This window comes from Ursus arctos, unplaced genomic scaffold (assembly GCF_023065955.2).
Source record: "Ursus arctos isolate Adak ecotype North America unplaced genomic scaffold, UrsArc2.0 scaffold_22, whole genome shotgun sequence".
In the NCBI taxonomy this organism is placed as follows: Eukaryota; Metazoa; Chordata; class Mammalia; order Carnivora; family Ursidae; genus Ursus; species Ursus arctos.
In genome coordinates, this window is record NW_026622897.1 from 57,538,086 (window position 1) to 57,561,137 (window position 23,052).

Here is a 23,052-nt window from a genome sequence, read left to right on the forward strand (position 1 = left end):
AAGCCACATATCTAAAGGTAAGGGGGAAAAAAGAAAAAATGAAGTATTGGGACTTCATCAAGATAAAAAGCTTTGCATGGCAAGGGAAACAGTCAACAAAAGTAAAATTCAACCTATAGAATGGGAGGAGATATCTGCAAAGGACATAACAGATAAAAGGCTGGTATCCAAGATCTATAAAGAATGTCTCAAAGTCAACACACAAAAAACAATCCTGTCAAGAAATGGGCACATGACATGAATAGACATTTATCTAAAGAAGACATCAAAATGGACAACAGACACATGAAAAAATGCTGCACAGCACTTGCCATCAGGGAAATACAAGTAAAAAACTGCTTTACACCAGTTAATATGGGTAAAATTAACAAGACAGGGAACAACAAATGTGGGTGAGGATGTGGAGAAAGGGGAACCCTCTTACACTGTTGGTGGGAATGCAAGCTGACCAACCAGTCTGAAAAACAGTATGGAGGTTCCTGAGGAAGTTAAAAATAGAGCTGCCCTACAACCCAGCAATTGCACTCCTAGGTATTTACCCCAAAGATACAGATGTAGTGAAAAGAAGGGGCACCTGCCCCCCGGGGTTAATAGCAGCAATGTCCATAATAGCCAAACTGTGGAAGGAACTGAGATGTCCTTCAATAGATGACTGATTAAGAAGATGTGGTTCATATATACAATGGAATATCACTCAGTCATGAGAAAGGATGAATATCTACCATTTATATCCACGTGGATGGAACTGGAGGGTATTATGCTAAGTGAAATAACTCCATCAGAGAAAGTCAATTATTATATGGTTTCACTCATATGTTGAATATAATAAATAACATGTAGGATCATAGGGGAAGGTAGGGAAACCTGAATGAGAAGAAATCAGAGAGAGAGAAATACCATGAGAGACTCCTGACTCTGGGAAACAAACTGAGGGATGTGGAAAGGGAAGTGTGTGGGGGAGGTGGTATCTGGGTTATGGGAATAAAGGAGGGCTCATGATGTGATGAGCACTGGGTGTTATACGCATCTAAAGAATCAATCATTGAATGGTACACCAAAAACTAATGATGTACTATATGTTGGCTAATTGAATTTAATTACAAATAAATAAATAATTAAGTAAATAAATAAATGAAAATTCTAAAGCACAAATGCTAAAGTAAATAATTCAGGGAAGAAGAATACAGAGCAGAAGACAATATTACTGAGCTCAAATAAAGCTTAGTAGAAAATAACAAACCTGAGACTTTCAGTCAAGATGCCTTACTAGTGAAGAAGGGTTTCACACTGATAAAAAGATCAGTCAACAAGGAAGACCCCTTAACTGTAGATTTTCATGCACTCAATAAAGGGAAGTGTCTAACTACCCATAGCTTAAAAATATACAAATCAAAGAAATCTGCAGCTCAAACAGGAAAAATAGATTAATCCGCATTCATAATGGAACATTTTCATACACTTGTATCAAACGCTGAAAATATAAGCAAAGAAATCTAAGGATAGAAATATAAAATCACCTAAAAATATCAAACTTGACTATGCACACATGGATAGCTATGTACATACGGATGGAGACAGAGATATAAATAACACTTCAGTCAACAAGTACAGGGGAATGAAAAGGACAAAAGACTGGGTCATAAAGCTTTAATTTATATTTTTAAATTTAACTTTGGGATGCCTGGGTGGTTCATTTGGTTAAGTGACTGCCTTCAGCTCAGGTCCTGAGATCGAGTCCCACATCAGTCTCCCCCTTCTCTGTGGGGAGCCTGCTTCTCCCTCTCCCTGCCTGCTGCTCCCCCTACTTGTACTCTCTCTCTCTGTGTGTCAAATAAGTAAATAAAATCTTTTAAAAAGAAAAAAGAAAATAAAAGTAACTCTAGGGTGATATGACTCAACTGGAAAGTAGTAGTGCAGCATTTCAGCATAAGCACAATAGGAGTGATGCAGATTTTCACAATGAAAGCAATAATGATGATGATACCATGCTGACTATGATAATCCCTACTGAGTCCTTACCAGGTACCAAACCCCATGTGAAGGCCCTTACATAAACGTTTTCATTTTGTTACACCATGACCACTCTGTCTATAGTTCCCAATGAAACCTCTGTTACTCTTCCTTGTTGATAGTTTAGGTAGCTGAATTTATGACAATAAGTTGTATTCCAATGCACAGAGTTTGTAAATGGTGAAATAATGTTTTGAACCAAGCTCATTTTGACTCCAGAACTCATGTATGTAACCAACTTCCACAATGTTTTTTTTCCATACCAAACTTAAATCTGCTTTTTAAATAAAATATTCTTGACAAATATTGGACTACTTTCCCTCACTTATGATGGGCTTACAGAATGCAGCTTCTCTTTGAAATATTATCATTAGCATATAATCATCTCAATGCATAACAAAATGTACTTTGCTTTACATTAAAAAAGAAAACATACTTTGGAAAACCAACATAGTGAGAATCCTAGCCTCCAGGACTTCTGTCCAGTTTCTTAGACCAAAAGGATACTGTTGGTTGAATTAGGAAAATGATTGAACAAAGGTTTAGAAAAATGTTGTCTACAATAAGTCTAAAACTTACTTTCACATTCCTAAAAAAAAAAATTCAAATACCAGGCTTTTCTCAAATTCCTCTTAATACAAATGAAGAAATTAAATGACCACTTAAAACAATTTTAAAAAATTAGCATGGTATTATAGGCCTTAGTCCCAGATTTGTGGAGCAAATATATTTTAGGTCAAGAGAAGCAGCAATTTGATTAAACATGAATTACTTAATAGAGATAGGCTTTGAGAACAGGAGATATTTATAGATATTTACTTCAGACAAAGTTCAGATTACATTTACAAAGAGATATTCAAGGGATGAATTTCTAAGGGACAAAGTAAACACTAAAGAAGATTTCAGAATAGTTGGGGAAAGAATGTAGTGGGACTTGTATATTACATAAAGGTGGTTGATCTTCGTGCTCTAAGTAGAAAAGAATCAGTGTAAGTATTATGTCTCACTACATTCTGCAAAGGGATCTCTAATTGTTCTATTCCACCCAAAAAAGCATCAAGTGAGAAGGAAAGTCATGTGTTCAGACTTTTCTTATAGCCAAGCATTTAGTATTACAGTATCTTATCTGCTCTTCTATTTCCCTCATTTTCTTCTAACTGCCTTCTAACTTAAAGTCAATATCCTGTGTGATTATTTAACACAATAATTTATTTGTTTCTTAATTTATTCATAAAGAGTATGATACTCCAAACTATTCACTGGACTTTTACATCATATAGGACCAAGAGATAAGCCATGAATCTTTAAGGGGATTGATTTCCATCAAACATCAAGCCTGGCTTTTGGAACAGAATATTTTTACTACCTTATCTTGGATGTGTTTGGTCTTCACCCCATAAACAAGGGGATTGAAGAAAGGTGGAACGAGTAGGTAAAGGTTGGATAAGGTGATATGTATATATGATGGAATAGAAGATCCAGATCTGTGGGTGAAAAAGGAAAAAAAAGCAAGGAGATAGAACTGGAAGAAGACACATATGTGGGGAATACATGTATTAAATGCCTTCAGACGTGCCTCTTTCTGGGGCAGGTGGAAGACAGTGATAAATATTTGTATATAGGAGAGGGTGATCAGAATGAAGTCCAGGCCACCAACAATAAAAGCTCCAAGGAGACCATAGAATTTGTTGATGTAAACATCTTCAGTGGCAAGCTTCACAAGGGCCATGTGTTCACAGTAAGTGTGGGATATTAACTTGGTTCGGTAAAATTTCAGACGGCACTTTATGAGCAATAGACATGGGATGACCAGAATGGCAGGCCGCAGTGTCACCCCAATTCCAATGTGAGCGACTAGCTGTCGAGTGAATATGGTAGCATGCCTCAGAGGATAACAGATTGCTACATAGCGGTCCAGAGCCATAGCCAGAAGGACCCCTGATTCAATACCCTGAAATGTGTGGATGAGCCACATCTGAAAGAGGCAAACATCAAAATAGATCTCTGGCAAGTGGAACCAAAAAATTCCAAGCATCTTGGGGACAATGATGGTGCTAAGTGCAATGTCTGTGGCTCCCAGCATGGCCAGGAAGATATACATAGGCTCATGGAGACTGGGTTCAGATTTGATGATGATCAAAAGCAGAGAATTTCCCACCAAAGCAATGATGTACATAGTGCAGAATGGAATTCCAATCCAACACTGTATAGTTTCCAGACCAGGGATCCCAATGAAGGTCAGCACAGAGGGCATGAACACGGTGCCATTTGTAATGGGCATGGCAGTCCAACGACCTTTTTAGCAAAGTTTGCTAAACTGTGATTTTATGTATTCTAATATACCCTATTCTCATCCAGTCATACAATTACTGAATGACAAAATAGGAGAACCAGATTCATCAGCTTATTTTTCATTTTTTAAATGAGTTTGAAAATGTCGAAGGAAAGGTCACAGTATACACTTCGGCCAAATCATCCACCAACACTAAGAGATATGCACCACATGACAACTGAGTATTTGGACCCCGTGCCTATGATGGGGCCACCATGATCAGGCTGTTGAGTGGTGTTCTCCTTCCTTCCCCAGTCCATCTTCTCTTCCTTCTAACCTGGTCATGGAAATCAGAAAGAAAAATAATTGGAATGATACCTTAGACAGAGAAATACGAAACAGAGAAACATGAAAATCCATGAGCTTGACTTTTCTCTTGTTTTCTCTCTCTTTATTCCTCCTTTCACTATAGTCTAGCAAAACAGGTTATTTCTATAGAACATACCAACACTTCTTTGATAAAGGATAGACTGAAGATCCCATTGTAGGGTTGTGACTCCATTAATGGGGTTCAAATAACCTCTCCTCACCTTGAACTTCCTGCTAACCAGGGGATTTGCAAATATGGCATTGCTGTGCCACTGAGACTCCATGCAGATAGACACTAGCAGGGCATTCTTTTGTATCTCAATTCTGATTCATGATGCAGGTGTTAAATAGAATACCTCTGTTAGATAAGCACCCACAGCTTCTCACACTCTTTTTCCAGGTATTGGAGAGGAAAGACAGTTTGACAATATTAAACAAAATTAAAAGGGGTAAAGAATACATGGTGTAAAAGAGAAACCTTGAGTGTCTCACCAGGAGAGCCATCGGGAAGACGCTCAAGTGATGTGGGGTAAGTTTAAGTGAATGAGATTGGGAGCCCAGGGTTGGAAGAGATGATCCTTGAACAGACATTGGGGCTACATACTGCTGAAGGAAACTAGAAAGTTCTAATTTTTATCTTCTGCAGAAGCTGACACGAGAAAAATATGAGGTTATTGGGGCACCTTGTGAATTATCCAAGTGATTCCGTGGAGAATAGTTGCCACACACATGGGTACATTCAGGTGGAAATGCCTGGGGAGTCAGCAAACAGGAAGAGAAGACTCCAGAACAGAATTCTCATTCCAATATGCAGCCTGTTGCTGGGCGCACTTTACACTCTCCAGCAACTAGACATCGGCAGCTCACTACAGTTAAGCTATGGGGCTGACAAGATTATGAGTGGGTAATATTTTTTTTTAAGTGAGAGTGGATTGGTTGTCTAAGTGATAGCTGTCTGAATCTAATTGAAGCTGATCCATGTATCTTTAAAGTGCTGTTTTGTTAAGCATTTTGTATCATTTGCTCATAAACCAAGTCATCACCTCGAAATATTAATCTGAGATTTCCCTGGACCCTAACAACCCCAATTTCTACTCAGAATTTTTAAATTCAGAATGATGTGGAGATTATTCTGCCATATCACCCACCCCAAAACAGGACCCTTTAGTACAGACCTGGCAGCTGACTATATGTATGCTCGTGCTAGACCTGCCTGTCTACCATGCAACTCTCACTCTGAGTAAGACCTCCTCATGGGGAAGAAACACATTCCCTGCAAGCAATGCCCCCCTTTTTGAATTACAAATCATCAGATATAATAGCACAAGATTCAAGTGACTCATGATGTGCTCTCCTTCAAGGAAAACATCTGCGGTTCTACCCACCTTCTCTGGGAGCATGCTGCTAACTTCCTTAACCTCCCAATGTTCTAAAGCAGATTCTCCAGTCTATCATGACTGCTGTTGAACTGTAGTTCCTAAAACATCAAAGTCAGACTCTATCAGAAATTTATTTGTACTCTTGACTTCTATGATTTGTAACTCTGCTTCTGGAATATACATGCATTGACTGTACTTGGGTTTATCCTCCAGGACATGGAATTTCATGTCCAGGTAACCTGCTACTCACTTACTTAGTATCTAGAAGCAGCAGTGGGAAGTGCCTGGAGCAGGAGAAAGTTGCTGTTTGCTGGTCCCAGTGGTGGAATATTTGTGGTTTCTAACATAATTTCCCCTGATGACCAAACTTCATAAGTGTCTTGCAAATCACGAGATATTTTTATTCCCTGTGGCAAAGATGGGTGATTAGAGTCAGAGGAGCAGCCACCATGACTCAGGACGAGCTTCTCAATCAGTTCCCGGGAGAGCTGATAACGTGTTTAGTGCAGCCAGGAGCTGGTGGTGTTGAAGTCTCTTTGCTTAGTCAAACAGTGCAGTGTGTTTCACTCCACCGCAGATTGGGATTCCTTGTTCTCACTCATGTGATGGAGAAATGGAACACAAAATGGGGATGCACAGAATGGGACTCCATGTCTTGCCTGAGCAAAGGGGCCAACTTTATCTTTTGCTTGTTAAGGAAAGGAAGTTGGAAATAAAACAAATGGTAGCCTCTTCTTCTTTATCTCACGGATGAACTCTTGGCCACCCGTGGAATTCAAAGGATTCCCAGATGCAGTTCAGTGATCTCAGGGAGGGGGGTGTTTGCAAGTTGTGGGGAGAAAGCTTGGATGTGGCAGGGAGCTTATTGTATGGTAAGCTCTCTTGCCCATCTGTCTGATTCCTGGACTATGCCATTTGTTTGTCCATCTTTAACTTAAAGCAATCTCTTCCTGCTCTCAGAGCAAGCCTTTAGATTAAGTCCCTCATTCCTTGCATCATAGACAGGGCATAGGTCACTGTGACACATATCTCCACCCATTAGCTGGTCCCTGTGGTTGCCTAATACCCTGGACTCTGCATCTAATCAGCCGCAACACTCAGTTAAGGGGACCTCAGAGGTGGGAGAGAAGCAGCTCTTCAGTGACTGTGCCTACAGCATGACTTCATGGGCAGGTCTTCTGTACCTTAGAAAGTTGATATGTTCCCACATCTGTAGCATGGAAGAAATTTGACCTGGAAAGCAGACAAAAGGCAACCAAAATAACAGAAAGTTCCATGTGTGGATTGAAATCTGATGGGCCAGGCTCTTGTGCTTCATATGGACGTTCTCTCAGTAGACTGGCTGGGGTTTCATCAAGAAGCACAGGAGGGATGATATTATGCTCTGAAAAACCATCTCTAGGGATAGGAAAAGTAGATTTCGATATAACAACTAAAGCATAGGACTCTCAAGCTCTGACCAAATACCAAGTGCTAATTGCCCTTCCTTGGGGTTTGAACCATGTGCTAGCTGGTCAGACATGCCACTGGCCACCCATGAGAAACTAAATGCCAGAGGCAACATATACATTCCATAACGCTGTGAGGTCATTTGAGCAGCATGCGACGGTAAGGAGTCAATTTTTGGAAGGAAACAGCTCTGGCCCTTCCTAGCCAGGACTCAAACTTGGGCTATTTGTGCTTCTGGATATTTATTTTAACTCTTCGGTGCCTCATTTCCATCATCAGTAATATAAGAATAAAGCACCTGATGCTCTTTTTTTCTTTTTAAGATTTTGTTTATTTATTTGACACAGAGAGAGAGAGCAAAGCAAAAGCAGGAGGAATAGCAGGCAGGGGAGAAGCAGACTCCCCATTGAGCAGGGAGCCCAATGTGGGGCTGGATCCCAGGACCCTGGGATAATGATCTGAACCAAAATGAACTTTACCAACTAAGTCACCCAGGTATCCTACAACATATGCTTTTAATTGACTTCTGAAATGACCTTTGGAGCTCGCTGCCACTCTCCCCTGACAGACACACACCACTTGATGACCTAGGGATTTGATCTGGTCTTTCCTCAGACTTTCTCTCCTTTCCTCACCTACTGAATTCTGAGCTGGTCAAGAGTCAGCCACCTTCCTCTAAATCTCAGTATATGTATTATGTGTTTGTTGTTATAATTATATGTGTAGCAAATTAAATATTTGGTAAATATCAGAAAAGAAAGTCAATCAATGTATCTACCCATGTAATCAAAATAAAGGAAAGAAGTCATGTAATCATTTCAATAACTACAGAGAAAACATATGAGAATATTCAATATCCATGTAATATAAAACCATCAGAAAAGTAGGAGCAACAGACAAACGTCTTAAACTGATGAAATGTATCCGTGAAAATCCTAGCTAATATCATATTTAAAATGGTGAAACCAAAATTTCTCCATTAGATTGAGAGAAATGTCAGGATGCCCACTGTCAGTACCTTTATTAAACATTGTACACAGGTCTAAATCATAGCAATATTATCATCATATTTTATTAGTTTTGATTTCTTATTCAGAAATATCACAGAGTTTTCTCCATCTTTTTTTTTTTTTTGCCTATAACCTCTAAAATTTCATATATATGCAATTTTCTTCCCTTGGAGGGATAAAGTCCTGATCAATTATTCAGGATGCACTATGGTTGCCATAAATTCCTGAGATATTTAAGCCCTTAATACACCATTAAATTGAATTAATTAAATGTTTATTATCTTTTTAAACAGCTTTTTTTCCTTGCCTAATATCCACAAATGTGGTTTTTTTTTTGAGTTCTTTTTTTTATTAAAAAATGTTTATCATTTTTATTTTGTTATATTAGTCACCATACAGTACATCCCCAGTTTTTGATTCAATGTTCTATGATTCATTGTTTACATATAACACCGAGTGCATCATGCAATATGTGCCCTCCTTAATACCCATCACCGCCCTATCCCAATCCCCCACCTCCCTCCCCTCTGAAGCCCTCAGTTTGTTTCCCAGAGTCCACAGTCTCATTGTTCATTCCCCCTTCTGTTTACCCTCCCTTCATTCTTCCCTTCCTTCTCCTACGGATCATCCTATTTCTCATGTTCCATAAATGAGTGAAACCATCTGAAAATTATCTTTCTCTGCTTGAATTATTTCACTTAGCATAATCTCATCCACTCCTGTCCATGTTCCTGCAAATGTTGTGTAATCATTCTTTCTGATGGCTGAGTAATATTCCATTGTATATACGGACCACATCTTCTTAATCCAGTAATCTGTTGAAGGGCATCTTGACTCTTTCCACAATTAGCTAGTGTGGACAATGCTGCAATGAACATTGCGTGCATATGGCCCTTCTCTTCACTATGTCTGTATCTTTCCGGGTAAATACCCAGCACTTCTTTGGCTGGATCAAAGGATAGCTCAATTTTTACTTTTCAAGGGACCTCCACACTGTTTTCCAAAGTGGCTGTACCAACTTGCATTCCCAACAGCAGTGTAAGAAGAATCCCATTTCTCCACATCCTCTACAACATTTGTTGTTTCCTGTCTTGCCAATTTTTGCCATTCTAACCGGTGTAAGGTGGTATCTCAAGGTGGTTTTGATTTGAATTTCCCTGATGGCTAATGATTTTGAACATTTTTTCATGTGTCTGTTACCCATTAGTAGGTCTTCATTGGAAAAGTGTCTGTTCATATCTTCTGCCCATTTTTTGATTTGATTATTTGTTTCACATGTATTGAATTTGAGAAGTTCTTTGTAGATCTCGGATACCAGTCTTTTCTCTGTAATGTCATTTGCAAATATCTTCTCCCATTCTGTGGGCTGCCTCTTAGTTTTTTTTTGACTGTTTCCTTGGCTGTGAAGAAGCTTTTTATCTTGAGGAAGTCCCACAAGTTCATTTTTTCTTTTGTTTCTCTTGCCTTTGGAGATGTGTCATGAAAAAAAGTTGCTGTGGCTGATGTCAAAGAGGTTGCAGCCTATGTTCTCCTCTAGGATTTTGATGGATTCCTGTCTCACATCGAGGTCTTTTATCCATTTGGAGTTCTTCTTTGTGTATGTTGTGAGAGAGTGGTCAAGATTCATTCTTTTGCATGTAGCTGTCCAATTTTCCCAGCACCATTTATTGAAGAGACTGTCTTTCTACCACTTGATGTTTTTTCCACTTAGTTGCCCAAAGTGCCTAGGGTCCAATTCTGGGTTCTCTGTTCTGTTCCATTGGCCTATGTGTCTGTTTTTGTGCCAGTACCATGCTGTCTTGTGACCACAGCTTTGTAGTACAGCTTGAAATCCAGCAACGTGATGCCCCCATCTTTGTTTTTCCTTTTCAACAATTCCTTGGCAATTCAGGGCCTTTTCTGGTTCCACAAAAATTTAAGGACTGTTTGTTCCAGTTCTTTGAAAAATATCATTGGTATTTTGATTGGGATGGCATTGAAAGTGTAGATTGCTCTGGGTAGCATAGACATTTTAACTATGTCAATTCTTCCGATCCATAAGCATGGAATATTTTTCCATCTTTTTGTGTCTTCTTCAATGTCTTTCATGAGTGATTTGTAGTTTCTAGAATATAGATAATTTATATCTCTGGTTAAGTTAATTCTGAGATAACGTATGATTTTTGTGCTATTGTTAATGGAATGGATTCCCTAATTTCTCTTTCTTCAGTCTCATTGTTGGTGTAGAGAAATGCAACTGATTTCTGAGCATTGATTTTGTATCCTGCCACATTACTGAATTGCTCTATAACTTCTAGTTGTTTGGGGGTGGAGTCTTTAGGGTTTTCTATATAGAGTATCATGTCATCTGTGAAGAGAGACAGTTTGACTTCCTCTTTGCCAATTTGGATACCTTTTATCCCTTTTTGTTGTCTGATTGCTGTTGCAAGGACTTGCAGTACTATGTTGAATAATAATGACAAGAGTGGGCATCCTTGTCGTGTTCCTGATCTTAAGGGAAAGGCTTTCAGCTTTTCCCCATTGAGAATGATATTCGCTGTAGCCTTTTCATAGATGGTTTTTATGAAATTAGGAATGTGCCCTCTATACCTACACTCTGAAGGGTTTTAATCAGGAAAGGATGCTGTATTTTGTCAAATGCTTTTTATGCATAAATTGAGAGGATCATATGGTTCTTAACTCTTTTCTTGTTGATATGATCAATCACACTGATCGATTTGTGAATGTTGAAGCACCCTTGCATCCCAGGGATGAATCCCACTTGGTCATGATGGATAATCCTTTTAATGTACTGTTGGATCCTATTAGGTAGGATCTTGTTGAGATTTTTGGCGTCCATATTCATCAGAGAAATCGGTCTGTAATTCTCCTTTTTGATGGGGTCTTTGCCTGGTTTGGGGATCAGGGTAATACTGGCCTCATAGAATGAGTTTGGTAGTTTTCCTTCTGTTTCCATTTTTTGAAACAGCTTCAGAAGAATAGGTATTATTTCTTCTTTGAATGTTTGGTAGAATTCCCCGGGGAATCCGTCAGGCCTTGGACTCTTGTTTTTTGGGAGGTTTTTGATCACTCCTTCAATCTCTTTATAATTAATCGGTCTGTTTAAATAATCAATTTCTTCCTGTTTCAGTCTTGGTAGCTTATAGGTTTCCAGGAAGACGTCCATTTCTTCCAGGTTGTTTAACTTATTGCCGTAAAGCTGTTGATAAAAGTTTCTAATGATCCTTCCTATTTCATTAGTGTTGCTTGAGATCTCTCCCCTTTCATTCATAATTTTATTAATTTGGGTCCTTCCTCTTCTTTTGAATAAGTCTGGCCAGTGGCTTATCGATCTTAAAGATTCTTTCAAAGAACCAGCTTCTAGTTCTGTTGATCTGCTCTACTGTGCTCCTGGTTTCTATTTCACTGTTCTCTGCTCTAATCTAGATCACCTGCCTTCTCGTGCGTGGATTAGGCCTATTCTTCTGTTCCAGCACTAGCTTCTTGAGGTGAGAATATAAAAACTGCATTTTAGGTTGTTCTATTCTTTCGAGTGAGGCTTGGATGGCTATGTATTTTCCCCTTAGGACTGCCTTTGCTGTGTCCCATAGGTTTTGGACCATTGTGTTTTCATTCTCGTTGGTCTCCAAAAATTGTTTAAACTGATTTTTAATTTCCTGGTTTACCCAATCGTTCTTGAGCTGGATGGTTCTTAGTTTCCAAGTGTTTGAGTTTCTTCCAAATTTTTCCTTGTGATTGAGTTCCAGTTTTAAAGCATTGTGGTCTGAGAATATGCAGGGAATAATTTCAGTCTTTTGGTATCGGTTGAGACCTGTTCTGCGACCCAGCATATGGTTTATTCCAGAGAAAGTTCCATGTGCGTTAGAAAAGAATGAGTATCCTGTTGTTCTGGGGTGTAATGTTCTGTATATATCTATGAAGTCCATCTGGTCTAGTATGTCATTCAAAGCCTTTGTTTCTTTGTTGATATTTCTGCTTAGGTGATCTGTCTATTGCTGAGAGTGTAGTGTTGAGGTCCCCTACTATTAACGTATTATTATCTATATGTCTCTTTATTCTGGTTAATAGTTGGCTTGTGTACCTAGCTGCTCCCCTGTTGGGGGCATAGATATTTATAATTCTCATGTCCACTTGTTGGATACATCCTTTAAAAATAATATAGTGTCCTTCTGTATCTCTAACAACAGTCTTTAGTTTAAAATCTAATCTGTCTGATATGAGAATTGCTACCCCAGTTTTCTTTTGAACTCCATTGTCATGAAAAAATGGTTTTCTATCCCTTCACTTTCAGTCTGGATGTATTTTTAGGTTCAAAATTTGTCTCTTGTAGACAACAAATGGATGGGTCATGTCTTTTTATCCAATCTGCAACCCTGTGGTATTTATGGGAGCATTAGGCCATTCACATTGAGAGTGATTATTGAGAGATATGATTTTAATGATGTCATGTTGCCTGTGAAGTCTTTGTTTCTATAGATTGTAAATTTCTGTTCTGTATCACTCTTGGGGCCTTTTTACTTCTATAGAACTCCCCTTAATATCTCCTTACGCCCGGTTTGGTGGTTACTAATTCTGTCATTTTTTGCTGACCCTGGAAGGTCCTTATCTCTCCATCAATTCTGAATGACACCCTTGCTGGATAAAGGATCCTTGCCTTCATGTTCTTCTCAGATAGAGTTTTGAAAATACTCTGCCAACCCTTCCTAACCTGCCAGGTCTCTGTAGACAGGTCTGACGTTATTCTGATATTTTTCCCTCTGTACATAAGAATTTTCTTCCCCTGGGCCACTTTCAATACTGTATCCTTGGATCTAATATTTGCGAATTACACTATGACGTGACCTGGTGTAGGTCTGTTCTCATAGACCTTGGGAGGGGTGCTTTCTCCCTCTTGGACACGAATGCTTGTTTCCTTTGTCAGATTAAGGAAGTTCTCAGCTACAATTTATTCAAATATCTCTTCTAGACCTCTGTTTTTCTCCACCCCCTTGGGGATGTCGATGATTCTGACATTGGGAGGTTTCATTGAGTCAGTAATTTCCCATAATCTACATTCTTGAGATTGGATTTTTTTTTTGAGCCAAGTTTCTGCTTAACCTTTCTCTTCTACCATCCCATCCTCCATTTCACTAATTCGTCTTCTGCCTCATTTACCCTGGCTGTCAGAGCGTCTAGTTTAGACTGCATTTGATTCATAGAATTTTTAATTTCTGCCAGATTCGCTCTCATTTCTGCCCTTAGAGATTCTATATTCTTGTTAATATTTTCGTTAATATTTTTTTCAATCCTACACATCATCTTGACCATTGTTACCCTGAATCCATTTCTTATAATTTGGTTATATCCATATCCATCAAGTCTGTGACAGAAGCAACAGACTTATTATCTTTTCTTTGCTGGGCGGGATTTTTCCTCCTCGTCATTCTGATGAGGAGAGGTTGTAGGGATGCCAGAGCCCAAATTATTGACCAGGACCCAGGCAGTGTGCACTTGTTTTATAGGGACCTTAGGGATGTGGGCTTCTTGATTTTTTAGCCTGCCTTCTGGGGGAAGGGCCTGCCACGCTGATACTCAGGCAACCCTCTTTGGGTAGAGTCGCCCTGTCCTCTGTGACGGGGGATGGGGATGGGCACACTGTGAGCTGGTATTTCCGGGCTTTTGTTCTCTGGCGGGTTTCCCTGGCAATTTTCTGTGACTCTTCAGAGAGAGCAGCAGTGGCCATATCCTAGCCTCTGTCTCAGGACAGAGAGATCGCAGTCCGCTCTCCACTGAGCTCTCTTGGCCACTTTAACTCTGTTTCTGTTGGTGCTGACAAAAACCCTGCAGTGTCCTGGGATGTGTGCCCCACAGCCACTCTCCCATCCCTCACTTCCAGGGCTGGCCATGTCTCTATACTTTGTGCTTCTAACACTGCCAGCCGCCCCTGGTTCCTGTGGGCCCTCCTGAGCTCACTGTTTCAGTGTGGTTCACACGTACTCCAGAGATCCTGTTTTCAATCTGGTCGCAGGCGCGTTCCCAGGCTCACGATCTCAGTCTGCTCTCTCGCGGGTGCCAGTCTGCGATTCCGGCCTGCTCCCCAGTACACGTGGCTACTGCTTCCTGGCGCCTGAGTGGGTGGGATCCCTCCCCTTCCATTTATCTTCCAATATCTGTGTGCGGATTCATGGCTCCCCACTTTGTACCTCAATATTCAGCACTGGAGATGTTTATTTGTAGAGATCAGGTGTATCTTCCTGCATCTCAGGCTGATTCTGTGGGTTTTCAGGATGGTCTGGTAGATATCCACCTCAACTCAGGGGACCAGCTAAAAAAGGGGACCCCTACTCCTCTGCCATCTTTTCTCCTCCTTGCAGAAAATGGTCGCTTTTCTGTTCATAAAGTTTCTGCTACTCTTTCTTTGTTCTCCAGCTGCAGTCATAGGTATTTAGAATGGTTTGGTAGCTCTCTAGCTGAATTCCTGAGACCAGACGAACTTTAGGTCTCGTGCTCCTCCGCCATCTTGGAACCAGAACCCCACAAATGTGTTTTCTTCCTTCTATCATCATACTTGTTGTTTCTTACTTTATATACATCGTGTTCACATAAATTTTATTAAGCACCAAAACGTTGTGACTCAGATTTATTTGTTTTATTCAACAAGATTTTTTTTCCCCCAAAAAATATCCTTTACCTCTGCTTTTTGAATGCTATCATCCCCTCTATTTTCTGTAGTGGTCTGCTTTCTTGGGTTAGTTCTTACTCTATGTATAAGTCCAAAATTGGAGATCCAGATGTTTCTCTCTGTCTGCTCATTTTTTTTTAATAAGCATCTTATTGGTTCACAGTCTTGAAGACTGAATGAAGAAAATTTAACTGGATCTCTGTTGTTGAAGCACCTGACAGAGGTTGAAGGGATGTGGGCAGAGGAACAGCAAAGAGTGAAGAGCTGAGGTCACTGTTTTAGGAGTTAGGCTCTCCCATGCCAGTTTTGTGTTTGGCTCATTCTTTATTTCAGAATTACATAATGATTCATTCAAGTCATCATCTCTGTTTATCTTTTTAATATGGGAATAAACTCCCTTCTAAGCAGGTATTCTGTATACTTATGTTACATATTTCGTTAAGCCTTCAGATTGGTTCCTTTTGAATACCACTGATCAACAACAAGAAAATGTATAAGGTGTTCATTATTCAACATCATTTTTACTGAGGTTCTAAGTGTTAGGCAATGACTGACCTATGTATTGTTGAATCAAATATAAATAAGATACAGGTTTTGCACTCAAGATACTTGAATAGACTTCGGCAGTGGAATTACTAGCTAGGGGAATTGCTTTTCTATGTGTTCATTTCTGGAACTTCAACCTTCACATTTGCATGAAAATCAAATGAGATAAAATTAGTTATACGTGTGCCTATAAAGGGACAGTTTCTGTGTAAGTACTGATCACTTTTTCATTCCTGAAAAAAGCGTGCTAGTGAGTGAAAGAAGAGACCAAAAAAAGGTTTTACACTCTGTGAGTCAAATTTATAAATTTCTTGATAATACAAACATTCCAAGTGACAGAAAGTAGATCAATGGTTGTTGGGGGACCACCAGGCATGCAAAGGAGCATGAGGAAACTTTTGGGACCGATGCTTCTGTTCCTTATCTTAATTTGCAGATGGATTCATAGGTGTATAGATACCAAAATTTATCAAATTTTATATTTTATGCATGTGTAAGTTTATTATATGTGACTTATACTTCAAAAAACTTTTTAAAAAAACAAAGCATATTAGTGAAAATGCATAACTTTTCTATAAAACTTTTTAGTATATTTTTCATATGCAAATTCATCACTGTTTATAGTTTATGTCCATATATGTTTGGTGTTACTCAAATTACTATCATTGGTTTTATATAATTTTTATATTTAGCAGTATTTCAGAGAGTATAGAAAAACACAGATAAGTGATTCCAAATGTGTCAAAATATATAACAACAGTGAATATTAGAAAATGAGATAAAGCCAGAACTATAGCTATGGGCTGAATTGCTAGTTCAGGAATATTGATGTATGACATGGTCCTTGGAAGAACCTGGAATTGTCCTATTTTCTGTAATTTGGTTTCTATGTAGGTCTAAGTGTTGCCAGAGAGGAACACCTACATTGAAACAAATAGATCAAAAAACACAGGAATAACAGAAAAATTTGAAATCAGGCCATAACAAAATTTCTTTCTCATATGAATAGTTAACCACTGTTCTTTAGTATATCACAGTTGTTGAATGCTTCATCCAATTTTGAGCATCTAAAATTAAATATTTTTTGAGCATAGGTATTTCTGGAATTGCCTTTTCACCATATTGATGTTCCTGCATTAAATCAACCTAAAATATCTGTAGAAGGAGCCAATAATGATCAAGATGGTTTTTTAGAGAAAAATATTTTCAGGACATGGTCACGAATTTGTTTGGTCTTCACGCCATAGACTATAGGGTTGAGGACAGGAGGGACTAACAGGTACAGGTTTGATAAGAGGATATGAACGTATGGTGGTATGTGAGCACCAAACCTATGTGTGAAGAAGGAGAAGAAGGCAAGGAGGTAGAACTGTAGGAAGACACAGATGTGGGCGATGCAGGTATTAAAGGCCTTGAACCGTGCCTCCTTCTGGGGCAACTGAAATAAAGTGATAAAGATTTGAATGTAAGACAAGGTGATGAAGATTATGTCAAACCCTAAGATACTGAAGGCAACAAAGAGACCATATATCTTGTTGATCCGGACATCTTCAGTGGCCAGCTTCACGATGGCCATGTGCTCACAATAAGTATGGGAGATGACTGTAGTTCGGAAGAGTTTAAGACGACATTTGATGAGGATCAGGCATGGGGCTCCAAGAATGGCACCCCTGAGTGTCACCCCAACTGCAATGTGAGTCAAGAGTTGTTGGGAGAAGAAGGTGGTGTGTCTCAAGGGGTGACAGATGGCGACATAGCGGTCTAGGGCCATTGCCAGTAGGATGCCTGATTCAGTTGCCTGCAAGGAGTGAATCAACCACATTTGTAGAAGGCAGGCTACAAAGGAAATCTCTGGCAAATGAAACCAGAAGATGCCTAACATTTTGGGAAGAATGCAGGTGCTAAGTGCAATGTCTGTGGCCCCCAGCATGGCCAGAAATATGTACATGGGCTTATGGAGGCTGTGCTCATATTTGATTATACCTAGAATAAGGGAAAACCCAATCACAGCGATGAAATACATGACACAGAATGGAATTCCAATCCAACGCTGCACTGACTCCAGCCCAGGAATCCCAGTGAGTGTTAGGAGAGCAGGTGTGAAGACGGAACCATTGGGTATGAGCATGATGATTTGGTCGGTAGAATCAAGTAGTTATGTTGCTGTTTCTTCTTCTATTCCCCATCAAGACTACATGAATGAAAAACAAGAAGAAATTACTTTACTGTAGCTAAGCATACTTTAGTTAAAGCACATTCCATCTGTTCTTCCTTTATTTATGGTTGAAATATAGGAAACTTGAATTTTTCTAAGCTTAAGCTGCATATGTTGACTTGATACTTCAGTGCTGAGCACTCTGAGTGCCATCGTAGTATAGCCAACATTCTATCACATTGCTTTATTATGTTTTCTTTCTTGTGGTGGGAAAAATGAAGATCTAGTCCCTTAATGCATTTGATGTTTTTAATACATTATTTTTGTTTGTAATAACTATCGTGCATTAATCTTCAGAACGTATTTATGTACTAATAAAATATCTCATCTATTTTCCTATCCCTTGGCCCCTGAAACTAACGTGTGTGTGTGTGTGTGTGTGTGTGTGTGTGTGTGTTCAGCTTTGTCAGGATTCCACATAAATAATACCATATAATATCAGTCTTTCTTGATTGACTAATCTTACAGATCGTAATGCACTTAAAGCCCACCATTTTGTCACAAATGGCAGGGTATTGCCTACCTCACGGCTGAATAAACTAATCATTAGAAAAATGCAAATTGAAATGACTGAGATGTCACCTCACTCCCATTAGAATTGCTGCCATCATTAAGACAAGAGATAACCAATGTTGCAGAGGAAGTAGAGAAGAGGAACCATTGTACATAGTTGTTGGGAATGTATACTTGTCAGCCACTAAGGAAAGCAATATGGAAGTGCATCAAAAACTTAGACAATCTACATATAATCCAGCAAGTCCACCTCTCATATATATTAAAAGGACGGGAACACAGAATGTAGAAGAGAAATATGCAATCCCATGTTCATTGCAGCATTATTCACAATAGCCAAGATATGGAAACAACCTCAGTGCCCGTCAGCAAATGAATGCATAAAGAAGATGTGGGTATATGTGTGATGGAATGTCATCCGTCTTATTATTTCCCTTCAACAAATTATTTCAGATTTTCTCTTTTCACAAAATCATTGTAAGAACAACCATCATGTCTATGCTTCAAAGGGCCTTAATCATTTTCAATGAGAAAAGTTAAATGGGTAGGACGGTTTCTTCCTTTTCCATGACTAGTGGACCAAAGAGATTCCCTGTATCCTGTGTTTTCTACTCATCACCTGTGCTTTTTTTGTGACCTGGTAATTGGACCTGGAAAAAATTATTTAATGCAGAGTATAGTCATTTCAAGAACTGGACTCCAACTAGGCTGTCAGTGCTACAGTGCTGCTAAACCATTCCTCTGATCATAATCAGAAGACAAGTTTGACCAGAATATTTTCAGTTTTGTAGCTCATCAGCCTGTCTTCTCAGCATAGTGTCTTCATAGTCTGATCCCTCTCTCCTAGATTCAGAATGTTTTCAACCTAATTGGTCAAAGTGTCTATGGTTTTCCAAAACCTAACCATGCATGGCGCAACATTTCCTGCTTACTCTCTGTGAAAATAAATCAATTGCTTTTAATTCATGGCTGTCTTCCGTGGCAGTTTCCATCACAGCTTGTTCTTACTGTGCCCTGCTTTTCACACATCTCTTGAATATATTTGAAATGCCAATCTGGGCTCTCTGCTCTTCTCTTTTCCCATCAGTAATCATTCAGTCCCTAAGCCTGAGCAGGCATTTATTCTGAAGTCTTTGTAGTAACAGTGACTCTCTCTGAAATGTAATATTTTCTTTACTTCTACTCTTATGCATCTTCTGTCCACGGAAAGTACAATGAAATCACTTCACATGGTTTTTCATACGGTTATAGCCATCCTATTCTTGTCTCTGCCCTTTGCTGCTCAATCTAACACATTACACTACATTCATCAGGGTCTCCTATGAGTGGATTTGCCTTATCATTTTTAAAGCCCTTGAGCGTTTTCTTGCCTGCTGACTCCTTACAACCAGCATTTATATTTTCTTTAAGAAAGTGTTTTCTCCTCAGAACATGCAAAAAGTTACCTCACAAGTTATATTCATTTTCTCTTAGTAATTTCTAAAGTCATTTAAAAAATGATTTCAGCAAGTATAAAACAGAGAAATACAGGACAAGGATCTAAAATGAAAGATTGGCAATCGTAAAAAATCACACAATCACATCTTGTCCATAATCCTTCACGTATTTCCCTTTGATAACCTTAGGTTGTCCCTGAGATGCGTGAAGTTCTCCAGAACATATCTCAGTCAATTGCAGAAGCATTTATTCCTCCCTTTTCTTAGAACTTAATTCAGCTCTGAGTAAGGCTTTCCTATCTAAGACTCCTTGTTTTGGGGGTGCCTGGGTGGCACAGTGGTTAGGCTTCTGCCTTTGGCTCAGGGCGTGACCCCGGCGTTCTGGGATCGAGCCCCACATCAGGCTCCTCCACTATGAGCCTGCTTCTTTCTCTCCCACTCCCCCTGCTTGTGTTCCCTCTCTCGCTGGCTGTCTCTATCTCTGTCAAATAAATAAAATGTTAAAAAAAAAAAGACTCCTTGTTTTGGAACCCTTCCTTTTTGCAAATAAATCTATGAGTCAACCTAGATCTACCTCAAATCAGAAGTTTATATTATTAACCACAGATAGAGGATTATGTGCTAATGACTTATTTCAATACACATTTATTTGTATCTATGTGTTTCAAACACTTGAATAACAATTGGATGAAATGTTAAAGTTATTTATCCTATATTTTGAAGAATCTTCATTATCCTGAATGCTTGGAATTCAAACCTAGCACTTTAATCATCTGTTTAAATAGTTAAACCATTTGTTTAAAACCATTTATCCATTCGTTAAATACATATTATATCATCCGTGTTCCTAAGACTTTTAAGCATTTTAAATTACATTGTCTTCCTTACCTTATGACATTGACATCATTAGTCCATTATATTAATGAAAAACTAAGACTTGCTGTTGTTATAAGTGGATCTACTTGGATCCAAATTCCATGGCGTTCTGTCCCAGAAAGAAGAAAAAAGATTTTGTCTTCTGAGATTTGATCATTAAGTTCAGTAAGAACTATGAGCTATCTCTCAGCGTGTGAATAAGTCAGGCTGGATTTTACAAAAATACACAAGGGTTTTTAATCAGTTTCCACCTCTCAGATTCTGATAGAAGAAACTTCTATCTTACCTTCTTATTTCACCAAATAGATAAAATGCATGAACTATATGCGTGTTTACTGTATGCTGCACTTATGAAATTAGTCCAGATTCGCACATCAGATCCCTCCTATACTGGCTAACACCGCGACTGGGCTCAAAAGTGTGTGTTACTGTCTTTATCGGGCAGAGTCATTTGGGAGATTTAACACGGCTACCTGGGTCATACCTGACCTGGAGAATTCTAAGAGGATACTGTACAAACTGCAGCTTGGCAGAAGTATATATTGTGGTTAATCAGAAGGAGGTTAAAAGGAGTAGAAGCCTGTAAACAAATGAACAGGTAAGTAACATGGGAGAATGTTCCTTCAAGGAACATGCATCACGTGAAGAAATTCGTTTCCTTCCTTCCCGATAATTTTATGTTTCTAGCTCCATGAGGCCTCATTGCTATTCTTCGAGAGCAGGTTTTCTCAACCTTAGCACAACTGGCACTTTTGATCAGACGAATTTGATGTTCTGTGTAATTCTCTACGTCGTAGGAGGCTTAGCAGCATCTGACTCCTCCCCTTTAGATGCAAAGTATTCTCTCTTGCCAGGAAAATAAAAAATGTCTCAAGCATTAGCAAATGTCACCTCTGTGTGTGGGGAGGGACACAACATACCCGGTTACTAACCATTATTCTAGGGTTTTACACTGGAGAAAAATATTCATTAATTAAGTAAGAACGTTTTGTATTTTTAATAAAAATGCGCAGACTAAATCTGTTATTTCAAGTGAAGTCATTCTTCAGCAAATATCAGCCAGGTAAAGGATGTGGAAGTGCATTTCAGGAAATACTCTGGATAAAATCAAAGAAGCATGAAATGTACAGTTGGATTGCAAATCAATAAGTAATTTCACTTATGTATTGTGTCATGAGCAGTGATGAAGGCTGTTGGGGCTATGGAAAAGGGAAGAATAACAAATAAGGATACAATTTAAACAAAAAAAATCTCAAAATCTTAGGTGGAATAACAGGGTTGTTGTTGTTGGTTTTGTTTGTTTGTTTGTTTGTTTGGTTTTTTGCCTCTAAAAATCCACTCCAACTGATCCAGAAGGATGAGATCTGGCATAGGAAGAGGAAGTTAGAAGAATACTTGTGATAGGATGGGATAGGATGAAGTGACCAGTCCACATCAGAAGAGTAACACAGGAAAGGTATTAGTGCTGCTCGCTTCCTAGATGGATAGAAATCACGGAAGGAGAGACTAAGATGTCCCTGGGGTGAGAGTAACGGCACTGGATGAGAAGGACAAGCTGGAAGCAACTGTGTGTCTACACATATGTGCATGTTTAGAAGAGGGAGGAGACATATCTTAAACCCCTGAATTTCAGGGGCCAGGAAAACAATCAGAGTTCTCATTTTCAGCATGAACCCTGAGCCATTAGCGTTACTTAAATATGTCAGACTCAGGCTGACTCCCAGAACCTAAAGGAATGACGGGATTGAGTCTAAATCCACCCTCCCTATGATCTCAGGAAACCCTTCCCTCTACAAGGTCTCTGGCATTCACGCTTTGGTCTCTGCCTCAAGCCCCCAGGGATAGACTGTCTCTGTTTCTGAGGTAGCTTGTCCAGTGCAGGACAGCTCCAAATGCCAGATAGGGCTTCTGCCTCCTGAGCCTCAGACTGCCTCCCTCTTCATGACTCATAAAAGTCCTCAATCCACCTTCCAAAGAAGCACAGCAGCCATGGAACATGGCGGTTAACCGTGTGGATCTGAAGTCAGTCAGGACAGTGTATATCCCTAGGATACTCCTTAGCTTTGCATGCTCTTCAGGCAGTTCTAAAACTTGTCATTGTCTCAATTCTTTATTACTGAGGCAAAGTTAACAGAAACACACTTCATGGTGACTGTGAGGATGAAATGATGTAATACATTTAAAGTATCTTGACAGAAACATAAAATGTATTATTCTGCCTGAAGGCCAGCCATTCACTGATTGAAGTTACTCTGTCCTTCCCATCACTAACTTTAGATTTTGATGAGCATGTCACCAGATGTGATTTCCTCTGAA

At 39.2% G+C, this 23,052-nt stretch overlaps 2 protein-coding genes across 2 annotated transcripts; both read right to left on the bottom strand.

The window, feature by feature from the left end:
* Positions 1 to 3,340: 3,340 nt before the first annotated feature.
* Positions 3,341 to 4,291, bottom strand: LOC113249314 (olfactory receptor 52A5-like). Its single transcript, XM_026490812.2, has one exon. It carries the CDS (start codon positions 4,289 to 4,291, stop codon positions 3,341 to 3,343), a length of 951 nt encoding a protein of 316 aa, XP_026346597.2.
* Positions 4,292 to 16,873: 12,582 nt separating this feature from the next.
* LOC125282483 (olfactory receptor 52A5-like) lies at positions 16,874 to 17,824 on the bottom strand. Its single transcript, XM_048217353.1, has one exon. It carries the CDS (start codon positions 17,822 to 17,824, stop codon positions 16,874 to 16,876), a length of 951 nt encoding a protein of 316 aa, XP_048073310.1.
* Between the last annotated feature and the right edge of the window lie 5,228 nt (positions 17,825 to 23,052).